This window comes from Argiope bruennichi, chromosome 9, assembly GCF_947563725.1.
Source record: "Argiope bruennichi chromosome 9, qqArgBrue1.1, whole genome shotgun sequence".
Taxonomy (NCBI): domain Eukaryota; kingdom Metazoa; phylum Arthropoda; class Arachnida; order Araneae; family Araneidae; genus Argiope; species Argiope bruennichi.
Genome location: NC_079159.1, coordinates 62,031,180 through 62,051,031, shown reverse-complemented (window position 1 = coordinate 62,051,031; position 19,852 = coordinate 62,031,180). Strand labels below are relative to the sequence as shown.

Genomic DNA, 19,852 nt, shown 5'->3' with positions numbered 1-19,852 from the left:
ATTGGAAAATTTTATTTGAACTTGATGTATTTTGACTACTAATTCATTCTGATAAGACAGAAATTACAAATATGAAATTTGACATAAAATAAATTAATATCTTAATTTAAAAATTAAGATTTTTAAATTATTCATTTATTTTTAGTATTTCAGATGCAGTAACATGAAAATAATAATTTTTTAAGCAATATTTTTATCTAACAGATTGGTTTATGAAAATTCAGTTAGTTCTTTTAAATTGCCAATACAGAAGTTAATTTCAGGATGTGTAGCAGCATTAAAAAAATGCATTCTAGATGTGCTGGATTATATGAATGTATTTTCTTAGTGGTGTCTGATCTCTTGATGAAAATGATTTCAGAGGGCAGGAAAAATTTTACAACAGTTGAGGGGAACACTGATAATATGGAAAATTTTATGTATTTTGAGAAATGACAATATGCCTGCATGGAAATTAGTCATTTGTTATTATATTCTAAAACTTTTGCATAAAATTATTTAAACTTTTTACAATATGCTGGAAAAATTAGTATTTAATTAGTATTTAATTTACTAAAGGCTTTTAAAAGTAGAAACATCAAATGTAAAAAAAAAAAAAATGATATTTGTAAATGTGATGACATGGAATTGATTTTAATTGGATGTTCTCTTTGCAAAATAAAAAGCATAATATTTTTCAAAATATGACATGATATTTTTAATGATAAATCAATACAGTCAATTAATAAATACACACATTACAAATGTATTTATTTATTTATAAAAATAATGAAACAAACATTACAATAATGGTCTACCTGAAAGTATTTTAATTTCATTACCGAATATTTGATCGATTTTTCAGCACCTTTAGAAAACAATTTTAAAATAAAAAAACTTGCATAACGCAGTTTTTATCAATCCAGCACTGCATACGATTCACATGAAATCACAATTGTCGCATATTGCTATACTGTGATATTCTTCACCCTTTTCTGCAAGATGCACAATGGATTCCAAAAATAAATTGGTATGATACATAAGCACATATAAAAAAAATCAAAGTAAAATATAATTGCACATATTTATGAATATATAAATGTAGTTTTCATAATACAGTGGATATAAAAATTTTAAATAATTTCTGCTCAATACATGATGTTTATAATTATAACTCAATCCAGCATAACAACCATCAAATAAAAAAATTTGAATTTTTCACATTATAGAATTTCTGAAAAGTATGCCATTATATAATAACTCAAAAATGCAAGTTTCTGACTCATTATTTTAAATTAAATGAAAATCAATGATCATTACAATTTTAAATACACTGTACTTAAACATAGGATTTCTGTAAGTTTTCCCATTTATTACTATTTAAATACTTTCAATGCAAATCTATTTTAAGAAACAAAAAAGTTTTGATATCTTTAAAATATTTCAAGTGCTCATATTTTTATCTACTACTATCATTTCATGAATTAAAAAAAATGATCCTGAGTGAATAGTTCAATTTTGCTGATTGTTTGACGATTCACAACAAAGGACAATTTCTATTCTTCATAGGTTATGTTTAATCTTTAAATGAATTTTACTGCCAAAAGTTTTTAAGATCCGAAATTCCATTCTCACTTTCTGTCAGATATTAGGATATGTAGTTTAAGAAACCCTGTTCAAATGCAATAAAAAGTAATTTTCATTGAGTTATACTGCTCAAAATAACTGCATTAACAGTAAACAACATTTCTTTGGACAAAACAAACTATACCAATGATTTCACTGCATTTTGATGCCTTAATAACAGCCCACTTCTACAAATAAAATTTTTAGAGAAACAAATATTTACATTTTTCCACAACAAAGCTAAAAGAGTGATTAGAATAGCTAGATAGTTACTCTAAAAAAATTATTCACTATTTCATAAAGATGCAAATGGATCACTTTCATCAATAAGGAATTTTTATATACAGTTTGTAGGTAACGTAAACATAAAGCAACTAGTAAAGAAAAGAAAAAAGTATTACTTTCTTTTTTGCTGTTAGAAATATTTATTGAAATAATGTTTTGACTATTTCTAATTCTGTTAACTTAAAAGAATGAATAAATATGTTCATAAGCATTTTTAAATGGAATATTTTTATAGAACACTGTCATATTTACTTTCTAAACAAACATCACAAAATTTTTTAACTGTATCATTTCATTGAATTACAAAATTAGTGAAAAGAACATACTACTTTCTTAATTAAAATTTTCAAATTTAAAACTTTTGATTAATTTTTAATTAAAAAATATTTGATCATTAAAAAAATTCCATAATAACTTAGGAATTTTATATTAGTGCATTAATTAACAGTGGAAACAACAACATGTGTAATAAAAATTCTTCTAAACTCAGGGAACCATTATATTTTTGGAAGTTGTAATTCAGAAGACTGGCATCATAAATATCACTAGAAAATGTCCACATGAAGCAACAAATGCAATATTTTCAGAAAGGAATTAAAAATATAAATATATGATACTTTTGTAGCAGGCCTATAGAAATTTTCCTATATTAATTCAATCGTCACTTGTATCCCTGAAATATAAAATTAATTGTTTTGAAAACAGAAATGACAAATGTTTAAAGATTCAAATAAAACTATGGCATATTAAAATACTTTCTTTTTAAAAACATGAACAAAAAACAAGTTAAACACTTTGCAGATAATTGCTTTGCACATTGTGCTAACTGTAGTAGTTTCCAAGAATTGAAAAAAGAAATAAATGCAAATCGTCCAAAAAGAAACAATTTTAACATTCATTTGAAGTTAACCCAAGCATATTTTTGCTAAATATTTAACTCATTTACTAAATAAATTAATGGAATAAATAAAAATGAAACAAAAATAAACTAAAATACCTCGCTCTTTCCCTTCTCAAACATCAAAGAACGCCATACACTATTTAAGGCATGCCTAGAGTTTTAAAATTAAAAGATAAATAATGAAAACTACATATAGGATAATAACAAAACAATATGCCAAATATGAAAAGCTATATTGAGTATGAAACATGAATGTGTCAATATATAACTATGACACATAAATATAATATATGCACAACGAACTTTTGTTCATGACAAAAAAAAAAAAAACAATATTAAAATAAATACTAATAATTATATTTGTCATAATTTCTAATTAATATATTTTTTTTAAAAAATAATAATTTTGGCTTTATTGTAATTTTAATTTCTGAGTTGCATAGATATTCTTTTTCCTACAGAACCAAAATTCTAAGTTTGTAGATCTTTCCTATAAGCTCTGAATATTTTCTCACGTTCTCTCTCTTTCCTGCTTTCTGTCTTAAATGCAAAAAATTAGATAATTTCATTAAAATTATAAAGAATAATAATCGTTACAGAACTTCACAACAGTTTCTTCAAAGAATATTTTACATATATATATTTAATATCTGTAAATAAAACAATTAGGGTGCATGTGATTGTTATGCCACTAACCATTCAATTTTAGTCAAAATCAGAAGATAAGGGATCCAGTGTTCAAGAGTTTTCCTGCACCTAAAATTTTCAATGTTCATGCTCCTATTTTCTACAGCATATGCATACCAAATTGAGTAAGTGTAGGCCCAACAGGCAGACCTGTAGAGCATATGTATATATATATGCATGCATACACACTAACAGGCACACCTGTTGAGCATGTATATATGTATGCATACACATTAACTATTTTTTTTTGGGGGGGGGGGAGGGGGGAATTTTACATAAAATTATGGATAACTCTTTGTAGCTATTTTGATGCATTTCCTTGATAAGTTCTTAAAATAATAAAATACAAAAAGACTATTACACTATCTAAAGATTAAAAAAAGTTATACCATCAGTAATACCGATTGAATTGTTACACAATTTTGTCTTTAATAAATTAAAAAAAAAAATTTTAGGTATATATTACAATACATTTTATTTCTGTAATAAAATCCAAAGTATTTTCATTATTACTATAAATATTTTATCATTGAGTCTTCTAAAGCATAACGAACTGGTTTATTTCCAAACCATGATTTTAGCATTTTTTTAAAAAAAATCATGTGGTAATTGCAAAAAAAAAAAAAAAAAAAAAAAAAAAAAAAAAGGTTTAAACTGAAGAAGTAATTAATGATGAACATTTTTTGTAGTTTGTATATTTCTAAGCACTTCCCACTTTCTGTAATAAAATTGGATGTAAAAAATACATTATCACTCTTCAAACTTAAAATGAAATACAAAATATTTCATGAATCAGTAAACAAAAGTTCTCTTAAGATTTTACAAAAAATATAAAACATATTCTGTACTACATGTACTTCTGATGTATATGATTTCTTTTATAATTCTTATATATTTTATAAGCATGTTTTGATTCAATATGCAAGTTATTAGGCTAATTCTAGTTTAATCACTTCTTATTACAGATTAAACTCAAATTTTAAGGTAGATGACAGCTAGAAAGAAGATGGAAGATGAATAGCATAATAAGCAGATATAAAATTCTAAAACAGTAATAATTACATCAGAATTAAAATTTAAAAATACTTCACTGTTAAATAATTATTTAGATCTAGTTATGAATAAAAGATTTTATTGAAATTTTTTACCATCAATATTATTGATGAATCAGTCAATAGTTAAAGGCAAAAGAATATATTTATTTATTGAAGAGTTCCCCAGTAAACTGCCAAGAGTTGGGTTTGTGGAGTTCAAGCATAATAAATTTTTGAAATAATTTTAATAAAAGATGTAACCAATGCTTACCTGTCTACAATTACAGTTTCTATTTCATTTTCCTTATCTGAATTTCTACCTAAGCTAGGGGAACTGTGGCTTGATTGAGATTCTTCTTCTGACTTTTCTGCATTTTCAGACATACTTTCTTTGACTTTTTCATCAGTAATAGCATCAGCAAGTTCCGGTTCCGATGGATTGTTATTTAGAGATGAAATATCATTTGTACTATTGGATTCAAATGACTCTATAGGATCAGTCCCTTTATCAGTCATATTTTTATTGAGGAACTTGGACAGCTGGCAAGTTGTGTGATAATTATAAAAAGGATAGCTGTATTTGGAAAAACATTAAAAAGTTAGGTAGAAAGATTCACAAACATATGTTAAAATGGAAGTAAAATTTGATGGTCCCATTTTTCAATAAAGTAGATTTTTATTAGGAGTAAAATTTAATAATAATTTTAATGTATGATTTTTTTTCTAAAAAATTCTTATAAATGATATTTTAATTACTGATCTTATACAAATTTATAATACTTCCAAAATTTTATATTACACTCTCTCAGAATCATATTGTACTTCATATTTTTACAAGTATAACAATTTTACTAAATGATTTGAAATTAATGTATTTTTTTAGCTATTTCATGAATGTGAAATTACACTTATCTCTTACATTTGAAAAATGTTACCAAGGAAAGATTTTATAATAAAGAGATTATTACCTCTTTTAGTATTTAAAGAAAAAATATTTTTCTACATGTCTCAAAGAAAATTGGTTCACATTGTAGTATCAATAGTTTCCATAATAAGATAGATATATTTCAGTTTATCAATTTTTTTAATGATACTAATTTAGAACACAATGAAACCCTAAACTGAAATATTAATTTCAACATTCATATATATATATATATATATAATTTGATAAATATAACTTTAAATTTAATTTTAGAAGCAATCAGAAATGAAGTTTATCATTAGCAACATTGTTCAGACTTATTACTTGGTTCCTGCATATCTTTTGATAAAATAGAACATCTGTTACAATTAGCCATATAAGAATTTAAGTGATAGTATCAATTATAAAAATACATATCATAGTTCAATTATAAAAATAATAATTTCAGATTTTTATTTATTTTATATTAATAAATAAAAACTGATAATTATAAATGAACTGATTTTATAAAATGAATTTTATGTATTGATAATTTGAATTTATAGTGTTTGGTCATCTATATTCCTTTTAATCCCATTGTTGATAATTCATGAAAAGCCTTTAAAGAAAATCATAAGAAAAAATTAGAATAAAAGGGGTAAAATTTTTTTAACATAAATAAAAGAATGCTAAAATAATATTAAAATACTAATGCCTATATTTAATATAAAATTAAGAAACAAGCAAATAAAGATACAAATTTTGTTTCATTTTAATCCTCAAGTAATCTTAAAAGAATAGTATGTCTTCATTTATTTTTTTTATAAAAAAAGCAATTAATAAAGTATATTAATTTTTTAAAAAATAGTAACAATTCTTACTTAAACTGAAAATCACCATTTTCTGTTTCATCATTCCATTCCTCATCTGGAGACACAAACACAACTTCCAACTTAATTTGTCCTTGCTATGTAAAATTATTTGGAATTTAGAAATAGATTTACTTAGTTTATATATATTTAATAAGAACAGTTGTAAGTTTTCCCCTTATTTTTTTCTTTGTCCTATGCACAAATAAAGATTATGAATTTCACTATTATGTATTTCACGATTTTTCATGCGAAACTGACTACTGTAAAATTATTCGCTATGAAAATATATGAAGGGGGAAAAAAAATAAGATTCGATTAAAATAAGTCTTTATTTCCCAATTACATTGTTACATTGTCCATTAAAATATAAAACATTGTCCATTAAAATATAATTAATTAAATTGTATTTTAACTGACCTTACAATTATAATTCTAATACTACAACATTTATGTCACAATATTATTTTTCGAGCATAAAAAAACTACAGAACAATTGCTTATTTTTCAAATCACCAATTAAAACTTTCTAATAAGTAATACTGGAATTAGTTCTCAAAATACAAATCTTTAAAATATTAATTTTTGTGAACATTTGCTTTGGAAAAAAAAATATTAACACATAATTATAAATCGATTATTACACAAATAAGCATAGCACATTTTTAAAATCCTCTTTTATTAATTTTTTTAAAAAAAAAAAAGTTTTCTCAACAATTGTGCTGAAAAATGTTTTAAGTTTAGATATATAGCTCTTAGTAAGAAAATTTAGTAGAGATATGAAGTTTGTTATACATTTATTTAGAATCTTTAATTTTATTTTTATGAAATATTATTGTTTTCTTCGGAAAAGTAATTATAAAAAAAATATTTTCATAAAAACTTATTGTGGAGTGAAAAAATTCCAATGTTCAATAAACAAGTATATGCAATCAATAAATTATTTAAATGATTCCATCTTATGATCAATTTCAGATATGATTGAAGCAGCATGAGTAATGAATGAACATAAAATCATGAAAAGAAAATGGCAATTAGACTTTCTATAACTGGAGACAGGAAATAATAAAATTAGATACATAAGTAATAAGAAGAAAAGAATAGAAAATATTGTTGACTTTATTTTTTTAAGAGGCTAACTTATCAGAATAACAAATTTAACTGAGAGACAGTGAAAGTTGAAGAAATTATAATTTGAAGGAGAGGAAGACAATTAAAAGGCATGGATAAAAAGGATTTGTTACATGCATGCTAGGAAAGAAGATATTAGAAAACTTACTTGATTGGAAAGAACTTGAGCTGCCTCCATGTGACGCATATTTCTTAAATCTATTCCATTCACAGACAATATTGCATCACCTATGAAGAGTTTCCCACTTCTCCAGGCAGGCAAATGTGGATGAATTTCTGATATAACTATTGGCACAGCATGTTCCCTTCCTCCCTACAAGAAAAATCTTCATATGAAAATCTTCATTTAATAAATTCAGTATAAATTATTTATAAAGTGAAATTTTTTTTAGAACCTTGGTTTTGAATGACATTTATGTATTATTTAATCTCCATAACTTATTTATTTAATGAAATTTTTTATAGAACTTTCATTTTGGATTTCATTTATTTACTCTTCACATTATTGAAAATAATTTCTGTTATAACAAAATTTCTGTGATTTTTTTTTTGTTGCAATGTTTCCTGAGTTCTCATTTGTTCAAAATTAAAAAAAAATGTAGTGAATAGAATGTCATAAAGTCACATATCTTTGATATAGAGTTATCCACACTGATAATGACTGTTAAGAATTCAGTTAACCATGTGATCTCCCTGGGTGGAACTAGCTGCCAATCACGTGGTCTCCCTGTTGTTGTTTAGTATATTTTTTTTCTTCTAGCAGAAGCGAACTGGACTCCTGTACTAGGGGAAGTGTTATCTCGGCTCTCTCGCTCCAGAGAGAGTTTTAAGTGTAGTTCTCTAGGCCTTCTACACTTTGGCGTTTTCATGTGCCTTTTGTTGTTGATGTTACCAATAAATCCCAGAAAAGACAACATGTGCCTTCAAGTCATTTCACCCAGACCACAATCTTCACTATCATATGAATTATTGTGCAATCAAGAAACGCAACGATAATTTACATATTTTACAGTAACATTATGATTGCTGCATATTCTATCGTTATCTTCAAAAGTATTACAAAAAGCATGAAGGCAATATAATGAGTGACGAAGATAATAATTAATTGGTGATAAAAAAGTCATAAAAAAGGATAACAGCATTGGACAGAATACAAAGGAGACTAAAGTTTATGTTATAGATAATGTCTTTCAATCTTTACAAAAGAGTGAAAAATTTTATAAAAAAAATTAAAGCTTTTATGATTAAAAATTTAATTAAAGCTTTTTATATTAAACTGGAAATTAAGTTGCTTTACAGGTGTTAATTATATTATTATTGTTTTTACAGTTTTGCATATTAAAGTCACTAAAGTGGATAGGTAAGTTTCAATTTTTTTCTTATTTTTATAATTTAATTTATAAATTCTACTTAAAGAATTTTTTTATAACAAAACTTAAATGCTAAATGCAACAATGAAATTCCATTACACAGAGATTTGATTGCACATAGTTTTGGTAGAATATAATAGAAGGACAAAAAGATTGTTGTGAACTCATACAAGTTTTTCTGGGTGTTTATTCTTTATCTCTTCTAGACTTTATAATATAATAATTTTATCATTCAAAAGGAAGTATTAAATTCGTTTAAACATTTAAAATTCACATCAATCCACAATGTTTACAAATGATGGAAAATTGACATCAACTGATTTCTTCACAGGCAGATCAGTACTTAAAATTCTTGAAAGCTCTAAGAGCAAATTACAAATTTTTAAAGGTATAATTTTTATTTATTATTTACTTTTTATATAAAAAAAGCAAAACATTTCCACCCAAATTTTTATAATTATTGATTTGGATTAAGTAATTTAACATGATAAAAACTATTTAGGTTTTAAAAGAATCCCAGCGATGTGTATTATCATAATATATGTACATTTAATTTAGATAAGCTATATTCATACTTCCAGCAATATTCACTTAAATATCTATTGAGCTGATAAAATACTTGAATAGGATATAATAATTTCATAAATATTTAAAACAGGATATCTTTTATAATTTCAATTTTCTTAAAAATGGAAAACAAATTAATAATTTTTATAAAAATAACAATACTTTAAATGAGTATAAAAACAAACCATAAGTAACATTCAAAAAATTTTAATTCATTAAATATTTAGATTATTTATTTACATACATACATACATACATGAGCATATTATCATTTTATAAGTTAAAAATAACTTCTAAACTCACTGTAATAGAAATACCTAAGCCCTCATTTTCTTTTTTCTCTAATTCAACAACACGAATTTCTCCCACACCTTGCTTTTTCCTTAACATGTTAAAATCCTGAAAAAGGGTATAATTAAAATATAGGTAAAGTGAAGATAAAGGTATAATATATATAAAGGTAATAAAAGGTATAATAAAGGTAAAGGTATATAATGATAAAATTTAATAAAATAATTAATTATATATCAAGCATTACTTAACTTAAGGCTTTAAACAGTGAAATGGAAAATAAGTTTTTGCATTTCATAGTCACTGATATAAAAAATTATTTTAATTTCAATGCAATTGAATTATTTTTCTAATGTAATGCTTTTTTTAAAAATTACTAAGCAGCACTTTTTTTTTATTTTATAAATATCTTCAATACTTTTTTCATCATATTTTTTTATTGTAATATAAATTACATAACACAATTACCCACTCATTATTATTCTTTTATAAAATCAATCTATTAGTTCATATTCAGCTGACTTTTAGGATCATATTTCATAACAAAATGGCAATAAATATATATTTTTAAAGGAAGACAGACTATAATGAACTTATAGAAGATGATGGAAGCAAATGCTGATCCTCTTCAGTACAAAGAGGGGAGATGGAAATATAATTTATTTTGACAGAAGGATTCTAAACAATTATATTTTATGAATTATGCACATAAAATATTATTCAAAAATAATTCCTGAAACCTCTACATTTACCATCAAAATTGTCAGTATTTTATGACAACTCTGACTAGTTGCAAACATAGTAATGCTTGCTTTTCTGATAGGGTTTAAGTGTACTTAAATAGATACTTATTTATGTAAAATAAATTTACAAATATTTGTAACAATAATGTATTATCTATAAAAAAAAAAAAAACTCACATGACCAGGTGGATAAAGCAATTTCGAATCTAAACCTTTCTGAGCTCTGCATGCCCGTATGACAGTTTTATGACGATGTAGATGAATTTCTGCTTCTAGTTGCTCCCATAAACGATTGTGATCGCTACATTTCAAATCTCGCCCTAGCAATTGTATCTGTTGAATCCTATTTAGAATAGAAAATACTACAGATCAGACTTCACACAGCCTTAGAACAAAAAAGATACTGAAAATTATAAATTGTGTTAAAGATACACATCAAGAAATAAAATAAATATGATTAATAATAAAATTAATAAATTTATACAAAAAGTGCTGGAGATATTAATAATATTGTAGAATCATTACATAAAAGAAAATTATTTGATTTCAAGTATGATAAAATTTGATTTCAAAATCCCATAAATCTACCATTTCGTTGAAATGTGTCATATCTGTACAGACGTAATACTACAGAAATAAAAATATTTCTGAGAATTATTGCAGTAATTATTTCAATGATCTATTAAACATTTATAATTACAATGCAAATAGTTATTTATGAAAATTAATTTTTAAATTTATTTTCTAACTAAAAATCGAAAAATTCGGGGATATTAATAAATATATTGATGTCAAATTTCATTCATTGAATGTCAAGAGAAATTTTGATGAAGGAAAACTTTAAGTATTTTTAACATCATCTTTTAACTAAGTAGTTTATTTGTAAAATTCTTTTTGAAAGAATACAACTTAGGCTGATAAGGTCTCTTTAAATTTTTTCATTTAATGAAAAAAGTATGAACCTTTCTTTTCAATAAGAAAAATTAATCTCATGCTAATGAATAAAGACAGTTGAATTACTGTATTTTCAAAGGAGTCAGGGCAGAAAAAAATCTACAAAATAATATAAAGGGAACGATAGATCAATGAAAATTTTGGACAAGAACAAATCAGACAAAAAATATTTTTATATATATATAAAAAATTGGTATTTGAAAATGAATACTTCACAATGCAATCACAAAAAGAAGTGATGCTGTAAGGTACGATTTGTAGAGCTACATTTTAATATTTTAGAGATGAACAGACGCAGAGAACTTGTGTCGAGGTTAATCTCTCCGACCGTGTGTTTATCTTTAAACACATCTTTAATTCAGCAGCAAGGGGAGAATCTCTTTATTTTTCTCAGCAGAAAAATAAATTCCATTTTGATACTGAGACGACGAAGCTTTAACTAGCGAGAGTAGTTTCTCCAAAACTTTCTCGCATACTCTCTAATAAAGTTGTTATTCCAGAGAATGTCACACATGACATTGGCGTGTAATAGCTACGAAACATTTATGTATGGCGTAAATTAAACCTTTTACTGAATTCATTATTTCATCTTTAAAGAGTTATTTGAGGATTAATCGCTGGCATGAGGATAATAGTATCCGAAAATCGAATTTGTATTTCAGATCAGCTTTTTCCTAACTGATTGGAACCAAAATTTGGCAAAGAACTACACGTGTAGTCACAGAATCCCAAACCAAATTTTATACAATTAAATCAGTGTATTTTTCAGTTATCGTGTTTATATGTTTCTGAAAATGCAGACCGACAGACAATCAATCCTAAGTTGGATTTGGCTCAAAGTTTGATAGGTGTATGCACTATAGTTGTTAAACCAGTGTACCAAATTTTATTCATCTCCCTTTCTTTTATAATTATCGTGTTAATTTATATACAAACAGCTGGACAGACCGACTTGCACCGAATAGATTTTGCTCAAAATTTGACAGTAATCTACAAATTTGGTATAAAGAATGTATACCAAATTTTATCCGTCTAGTTCAAAACCTTTTTGAGTTATTTTTGTCGCAGACAAATATTTTCCAAAAATGTGGTTTTTGAACTCAGGGAGTTCTGAAACATGAAGATTCGCCAAAATCTCGAGTTCGATTTTCTGACGCTAACTATATTTTGTCTATTCTATGTATACGAAAAAGTAAAACAGAGAGCTGCTACTAAAATTGTTTAAAAACTGGATGCATCCTTTTGCCTTTAAATCTGAAGTTGAATATTTTGCAACTATCCAAATGATATCAAAACAGCCTTTTGATAACCGTTACAATTTCTCCATAAACTCATTAAGTGAAGAGACAAGAGTGGAAATCGAAGGAGGAAGGTGTGAACTTTTATATTCCTGCGAACGATTTTTAAAATGAGAAATAGACAATTGAATATATAACTCTCTTATGCGATACACAGATAATTTCTGTTTTATAAACACATGTAATTTCAGAAATTTTAATAAAATCAATAATAATTTTAATAATATAAAATTGATAATGTTATAGATTTTAAAACAAATGAAGTATTCAATATTATCTTCACCTTAAAAATCAAAACTGAAATTTGAATTTGTGTTGAAAAATACAAACAAACACAAATGTTGATAAATATAAATAAACACGGTAAGAATTACAAACATTTAAAGAATTTTAGGGTCTCCAGAACAATTTACATAATAAACAGTGTTTTTTGAGCAGATTATTTTGGTTATATGATTATGCACTGTTATAACTAAAATTTGTAAATTATATTTCCAAAGTATTAAAAAGAGTATTATGGACATTTCATGAATGCACAATATTTCTAACCTTCCAGCCAATTCTTTGTCCAGATATTTTGCAGCAAGCCTGGAGCCAAACACTTCACTTTGAAGGGCCACATTGCACTGTCTCAGAAGCTCATTCTCCCTTTTCAATTGATAAATTTGAGATTCTGTAAGAGTATCTTTGTAGATGTTAGACCTGTAATTCTCCATTTCATTTTCCTATTTTTTTTTTGTAAAGAGAGGGATATACAGAGGTTATACAATCAAAATTCAAGCTTTTAAAGTTAATTTTTGTGCATTATATATGAGAAAATTGTTACATATTTTATCTGTAGAATATATAAATACAATATGAAATCAAGATCTATAAAATTAATAAATACAATAAAATGTCACAGAATTATGTTTCATGCTGAAAATGTCCATGGAAATAAGAAGAAATTCATGTTCATATCAGTTATGATAATAAAATTATAGTATACACATAAAATTATAGTATATGCATAGACACAGTGCTTACACAGTGTCTATAGTGTGAGTGCATGAAAGATCAGATATTAATGAAATATGATTTTTCAACAGACACTTTTTAAATTGTATGTTTGAAAAAACAACTATGACTTAAAACAAACAGCCTTATAAATTAATTATATAGTTTATATTATTTAAATTATTGTTGTATTCAATTTGGTAGGAAAAAGTTATATAATTCTTTTTTTCAGAAATATTTAGTTATTAAAAAAAATATTACTAATGTACGGATGTTGTAATACTTTTTCAATATTATTTATGTTACATGATAAACTTAAAATATATTTTGGTTTAATCTGAATGTACAAATAGCAATCATATAAAATGCCATCCATGATTATGAGAGAAACGACGACAAATAGAATCTAATTATGAATGTTCACAAGGGAACTGCAATAGGAAGAATGTAATGGATGTACTAAGAAAAGGATAACTTGTAACTGTAGATTTCACAGGTTTGACACAAAATATGACTCGTTGATCTCTAATTATTATTCAGAATTTCTTTGTACAGTTCTAAAGCCATATGTGCTGTTCTTCCTTTTGTATTACTGACTAAGCAATTTTTCATTATTGTTACATATAACATCGATTACAAAAAAAAAAAAAAAAAAAAAGACACATTTTAAAGAAAAGAAAAAGAATTAGTGGTAAGCCGTAAATTGTAATACCATTTAAACAAAATGTAATTTAAAAATTTTCAATTAAAATTTCTGCTTAATAATTTATAGCATAAATAGTTTATTTTTCCTAAACTTCAATAATTCATTGAATTCAGCCTCCTTCCTTGCTAACACAAAAATCACGAGATCGTGTATTATCAAATATTAAATAAATAGACCTTCTTCTCTATGTTACAAGATGCATTGACTAAAAATACAATAATAACAAATAACATTGCAAATAATTTAAATAACATTGCAGAAAAAAATCTGTAGTAAACAGCATATAAGTGCAATATGTGGAAGAAATGGACTTCGTTTCTAAAAATAGGATTTAAAAATTCAGATGGCTTCTTTTGGATTGAATTTTTTCCATTACAAACTTCGTTAGTTTAAATTTTGAATACCTAGAACAACCAAATGGAAAATGAAATATAGAAAATAGGATTTAAGAATTCATATGGCTTCTTTTGAGTTGAATTTTTCCCATTACAAACTTTGTTAGTTTAAATTTTGAATACCTAGAACAACCAAATGGAAAATGAAATATAAAAAATAGGATTTAAGAATTCATATGGCTTCTTTTGAGTTGAATTTTTCCCACTACAAACTTTGTTAGTTTAAATTTTGAAAACCTAGAACAACCAAATGGAAAATGAAATACAAAAAATAGGATTTAAGAATTCACATGGCTTTTTTTGAGTTGAATTTTTTCCATTGCAAATCTCGTTATATTAAATTTTAAGAATCTGGAACAACCAAATGGTAAACGGAATATAAATAATAGGAATTAAAAATTCAGATGACTTCTTTTGAGTAGAATCTTTCTCATTGCAAACCTCGTTAGCTGAAATTTCGAATATCTGCAACAACCAAATAAAGAATATATTTAAAAAAAAATTAAAAAAATTTGATGTTTTTTAGCTTAATTTTTCCCATTGCAAATTCCGTTAGCTTAAATTTTGAATATCTGGAACAATTAAATGAAAAATGGAATTATATCTGTTACTGTTAAAGTGGCTTACAGTCTAAGCTGCAAAAGCAACTATAATTAACCCTTTCTAGGGCAGTGGGAAACATGCTTCGCACCAAATTTATCAATCTTTATATGAAATTATGTAGGTTGGTATAAGATCTGACAAATTTTTTTTAGTAAGTCAGAAACTTAGATGCTTTAGTTGTTTATCTCACACAAAATAATGTGTCTTGATTTGTTACTTAATTATTAATTAACCAAATTAATTAATTAATCAAATTAAATCTATCTAATAAGCTAAATGAATCCCTTTTCTTATTCTAATTTCAAGCCTAAAAATATTTCAACATAATATGACAAAAAAATGGCTCTTTAAAGGGTTAAAATGGCCAGTCATCTTTCTCCCCTTTTTTAAATGTTTTTAATTTACTTCAAGCAGCTATGAATAAATATTACTTGTTGATTTTACAATCCTAGCATTAAATCGTCGACAAATTAGCAAAATCTTAGCTTCTTATGTAAAATGTAAAATAGAGCTTGGCATATTCTAAAAATCTCCAAGTAAATTGAGAGTTGTGAATATCAACAAATACTAAATAATTTAGTATTTTATTTTTAAATCAGTTAAATACATACTAATTTTTGTTGTATAGCTTCAGAATCTTCAGCATGTCCCATTTGTGCAGATACTTGTAACTGAGCAGAATGCAGCTGAAGTAGCAAATGCTGCAACTCTTTCTGAAGAGCCATTCTGGCAGCTTGAGCTTCACATAATTCTTGTCTAGTATTTATTAGTTCTTTCTGAAACAAGAAATGGAAATGATTTTGAATTCAGCGCTAATTATGGATTTATTGTAAATACATAAATTATTATTACAAAAATTACAGTCTGTCTATAAATAATATGAAATGTGTCAAGAAAATTACAGTAATGCCGGTTTTCTTACAACAAAAATAAATAATAAAAACAAAGATGAAGCATTCTGTAACACCTATAAAACGGGTTTATTTGATCTGTGGAGAATTATGCTCGATATGCTAACAATAGGTGAATAAACAAAATTCATTTTTAAGAGGAAATGTTTGAAACAATAAGTTTACATATCCTGAAAAGTTTAATTTAATGTATTTATATTAACGGCCCGTTTTTAAAGAAATACTACGGATATTTTTGGGACGGACCTCATAATTTTGAACCGCGGTCAGATGACGAGGACGAGACCTAAACTGGTAACCCCTCTCCAAACTTGCACACCGCACCAGAAGGATGACATTTGGCTCCGAAGGATTTAACGTGTACTAGACCCGCTTACACAACGGTTCTTCGGTGGAATCGGGTCTCGAACGAGGAGCCCTCAGGTCCCGAAGCCGAGATCGTACCACCAGGTCACCGCGACCTCATACTATGAGGAGACCTAAGACTAGTATTAGGCAGGGCAGTAGCGATTTTTTAAAAAAAATCTTTTCATCTATATTTGTCTAAAAATTCAACAAATAAATATTTTATAATTTAAAAAATAGCGATTAACAAGATATAGTTAAAAGAAAGTTAGTTTCTGAAAAATTCTCTTTCGATATTTTTAATGACACAGAATATCATCATCCCATTCAGTGTATCATGACATCATTTCCGAAAAACGACGATAATATCGATTCAATACCGTAATTCCTTTGAATATTATTTATTTCCATCTCAAGTGTTAATATAAAGTGAATCCTCCTTTTTAAAAATCTAGAGTGTTTCAGGTTTTGATTGAGAAAATCGATTCTTTTTACACGGACAAGCTCATTAAGAGCACGTGCACTTCGTGGGTTTTAAAAATGGCAACACAGGCTGCTGATGTCCATGAAATCTTTCCTTATCGAATAACAGCAAATTTCATTCTTATGGTTGAAACTTTCATTAGCTTTATAAGTACTACCAGCTGTGCATTCCATATAAATCGTTAGTCACAATATCCTTGTAAACTTTCTATACAGACATATATGGAAGAAAATACAGAGGAATTTATAAACTTCTTTAGATTATAATTTGTTTCCAAACAAACTACTATCAATCAACATCTGATTACTAGCTTTCAGATTTTTATCTGTTATTCGTTATGGTAAGGGAAATCCGAAAATGCACTGAAAAAAAAAAAAGATTACTGGAGCAGCTGGAAACGTTTTTTTTTTTTTTTTTCTACATTCGAAGCAGAGCAGATAGGCAGCTGCGATGAAATACTAACATTCCTACAAATCAAGTTCCGCATGGTTAAACACAGAGTCATAAGTATTTTTATCGCTAAGAAAACTTAGATATTTTTCAGTATAAAAACTCGTTCAGTAGTCGCGGAGTATCGGCTGTACACTAGAAGTATAAAAACTAAAAATCAAGAAGTTCGATATCAAAAGGAAAAAAAAAAAAAAATCTTACTGTTTTTAAATCTGTCGAGTTAAGCACTGCGGTATAGTATACTTGGAAGAATATCACTATGATATAAGTTTCTAAATAATTCGCTTTTTATTTTAAGGAATGAGTAAATTTACGATGATAAATTTGCTTATTTGGAGTCCAACGACGAAGATGTCATCGAAATAGACAGATTTCAAGACTTAATATGTACCTTTTTTTTTACAACTTTGATTACTTTCTTTAAAAAAAAGTGAAAGAACAGTTTAAAATTATTTTAATTCAAACGAAACTACTTGCTTTTAGATTTCTTTTATGTGATTTAAAAAAGTTAAAGCGATTATTAATTGCTAGCCTGAAGGATGAAGTATCCTTGATTCAACTTAGCGTTAATAGTCCCTGGAGATTTTTCAATGCACGAAAATTTGCTTCCTCCAGTAGAATCTTTTTTTTTTTTTTTTTTTTTTGGAAAGTTGGTATTAACCAAGAATTTATCCTCATTGATAACTTCTAACAGCACATGACGAAGATAATTTCTTCCATTTTTCTACAAGAATTTGATTATTTTTATAGAATATTTGGTCATATTAGTAAATTGCTCGATGTTCCAGAGATAAAAAAGGATCACTAATTCTACTAATAATAAAGATGGAAGTGTGTGTGTGTGTGTGTGTGTGTGTATTGGCATCTCTACAGGTCAGACCGCTTGATTTAGAGCTGCCAATTGGCACATAAGCATTTTGAAGGGTAGAAATTTTCACACCGGATAGATTAAAAAAACTGTTATTAGAATTTTAATTATTTAAAAATTAAGAGAAATTTTTGACTTCTTTTTTCCGCGATAAAGTCCGAAAATCTTATCGCACAATAATGAAATTTACGCATTCAGAATTTAAAAATTAGCTTTTTAACTATACCAATTTAACAGTCGTGAGAATTTTTACAGAATTTTGGGAATTACTTTAAATTATTTTTTTCTCTCCTTTCTAACTATAGATTACATCATTCCCCTGAAATTAAAACCGTTTTCATTGTTTCATCAGATATTAATTATGTTATTGTCCTTCATTATTGAAAGTTAAAGAAGAAAGATTCTGTTTAATATCTGTGTATTTTACAAGATCATTAAAAAAGTGTAGTTACAATACCGCGAAACTTAGATGAATGAACCGCACATTTACGTTTTATTAGTTCTATGATGTCACAGGATTAGTCGCCATTAAAAAAGGTCCATGTACACTATAAATAGAACATGTGTAAGTCAGTTAAAATAACATGGCGACAAAGTCAGATTATTTGGCTGAATAATGAGTATGAGTTATATTTAAACTATTTTTCTTTAAATATTTTCGATGGTTAGCCATTAATATTGAGAAAGTTTTCAAATGGAACAACAAGATTCACCATCAAATAAAATTTTCAAATGGAACAACAAAATTCACCATCAAATAAAATTTTCAAAATAAAAAAAATGATATCTTGATTTTTTATAGAATAATTTATGCTAGAAATCAAAGCTAAGAAGCTTTGAATGAAAAGCAAATAATATATAAGATTAAGGAGAGGATTTCCACCTTCAAACTTTCTACAAATACAGCACCTGCCTGTTTTTGTTTCTTATGGCACTTGTCATAGACAAGCCCGCTGACGAAGTCAGCAATTTTAAGCCGAGAGACCGTCTCTTGTTTTAGTAGCGCCATCTAGGGTCAAGAGTACGTCTTAGCTACTCATGCGTCATATTCGCTCGCACAACCCCTTTTTACAGAGGGAGGAGGGCATATTCACACACCTCAAAGACAGAACGCAGATGAACAACCATGCCCGAACCAGGATTCGAACCCGGGACGCCCAGATCACGGGGAAGACGCGCTACCTCTATGCCAGGACGCCGGCCAGCACCTGCCTAAAAACTATCATTAAAAGCACTAACTATAATGCATTTCAGTGGTAAAGATGATAAAAAAAGTTAATGGCAAAATGAAAAATATATTCCAATCTGGAAACTCAATAATTCGGTCACGCACTAGTACAGCCTTATTTGGCATTTTCAGAAGGGCCAGGGCGATCGTTAATGAGAAAACAAGTTACTACATGCTCTTATCGTGATGTAAATAACGGAGTTTTGAATCACATTTTTTAAAAATCT

At 26.6% G+C, this 19,852-nt stretch overlaps 1 protein-coding gene across 2 annotated transcripts in view; it reads right to left on the bottom strand.

Moving 5' to 3' along the window:
* Positions 1 to 734: 734 nt before the first annotated feature.
* The window catches only part of LOC129983904 (Golgi-associated PDZ and coiled-coil motif-containing protein-like), a 55,334-nt gene continuing 36,216 nt past the window's right edge, over positions 735 to 19,852 (bottom strand). Inside the window, exons 2-10 of one of the 2 annotated variants that reach the window (XM_056093601.1) lie at positions 15,951 to 16,115; positions 13,189 to 13,364; positions 10,565 to 10,730; positions 9,657 to 9,752; positions 7,565 to 7,729; positions 6,298 to 6,383; positions 4,784 to 5,086; positions 2,888 to 2,942; positions 736 to 2,563 (exon numbers count right to left, since the gene is read on the bottom strand). In XM_056093601.1, coding sequence (XP_055949576.1) covers positions 2,552 to 2,563; positions 2,888 to 2,942; positions 4,784 to 5,086; positions 6,298 to 6,383; positions 7,565 to 7,729; positions 9,657 to 9,752; positions 10,565 to 10,730; positions 13,189 to 13,364; positions 15,951 to 16,115 — 1,224 coding nt within the window. In that variant the 3' untranslated portion in view covers positions 736 to 2,551. Of the gene's footprint in view, positions 2,564 to 2,887; positions 2,943 to 4,783; positions 5,087 to 6,297; positions 6,384 to 7,564; positions 7,730 to 9,656; positions 9,753 to 10,564; positions 10,731 to 13,188; positions 13,365 to 15,950; positions 16,116 to 19,852 lie in introns of both variants that reach the window. The other variant, XM_056093602.1, reaches the window with a different exon arrangement.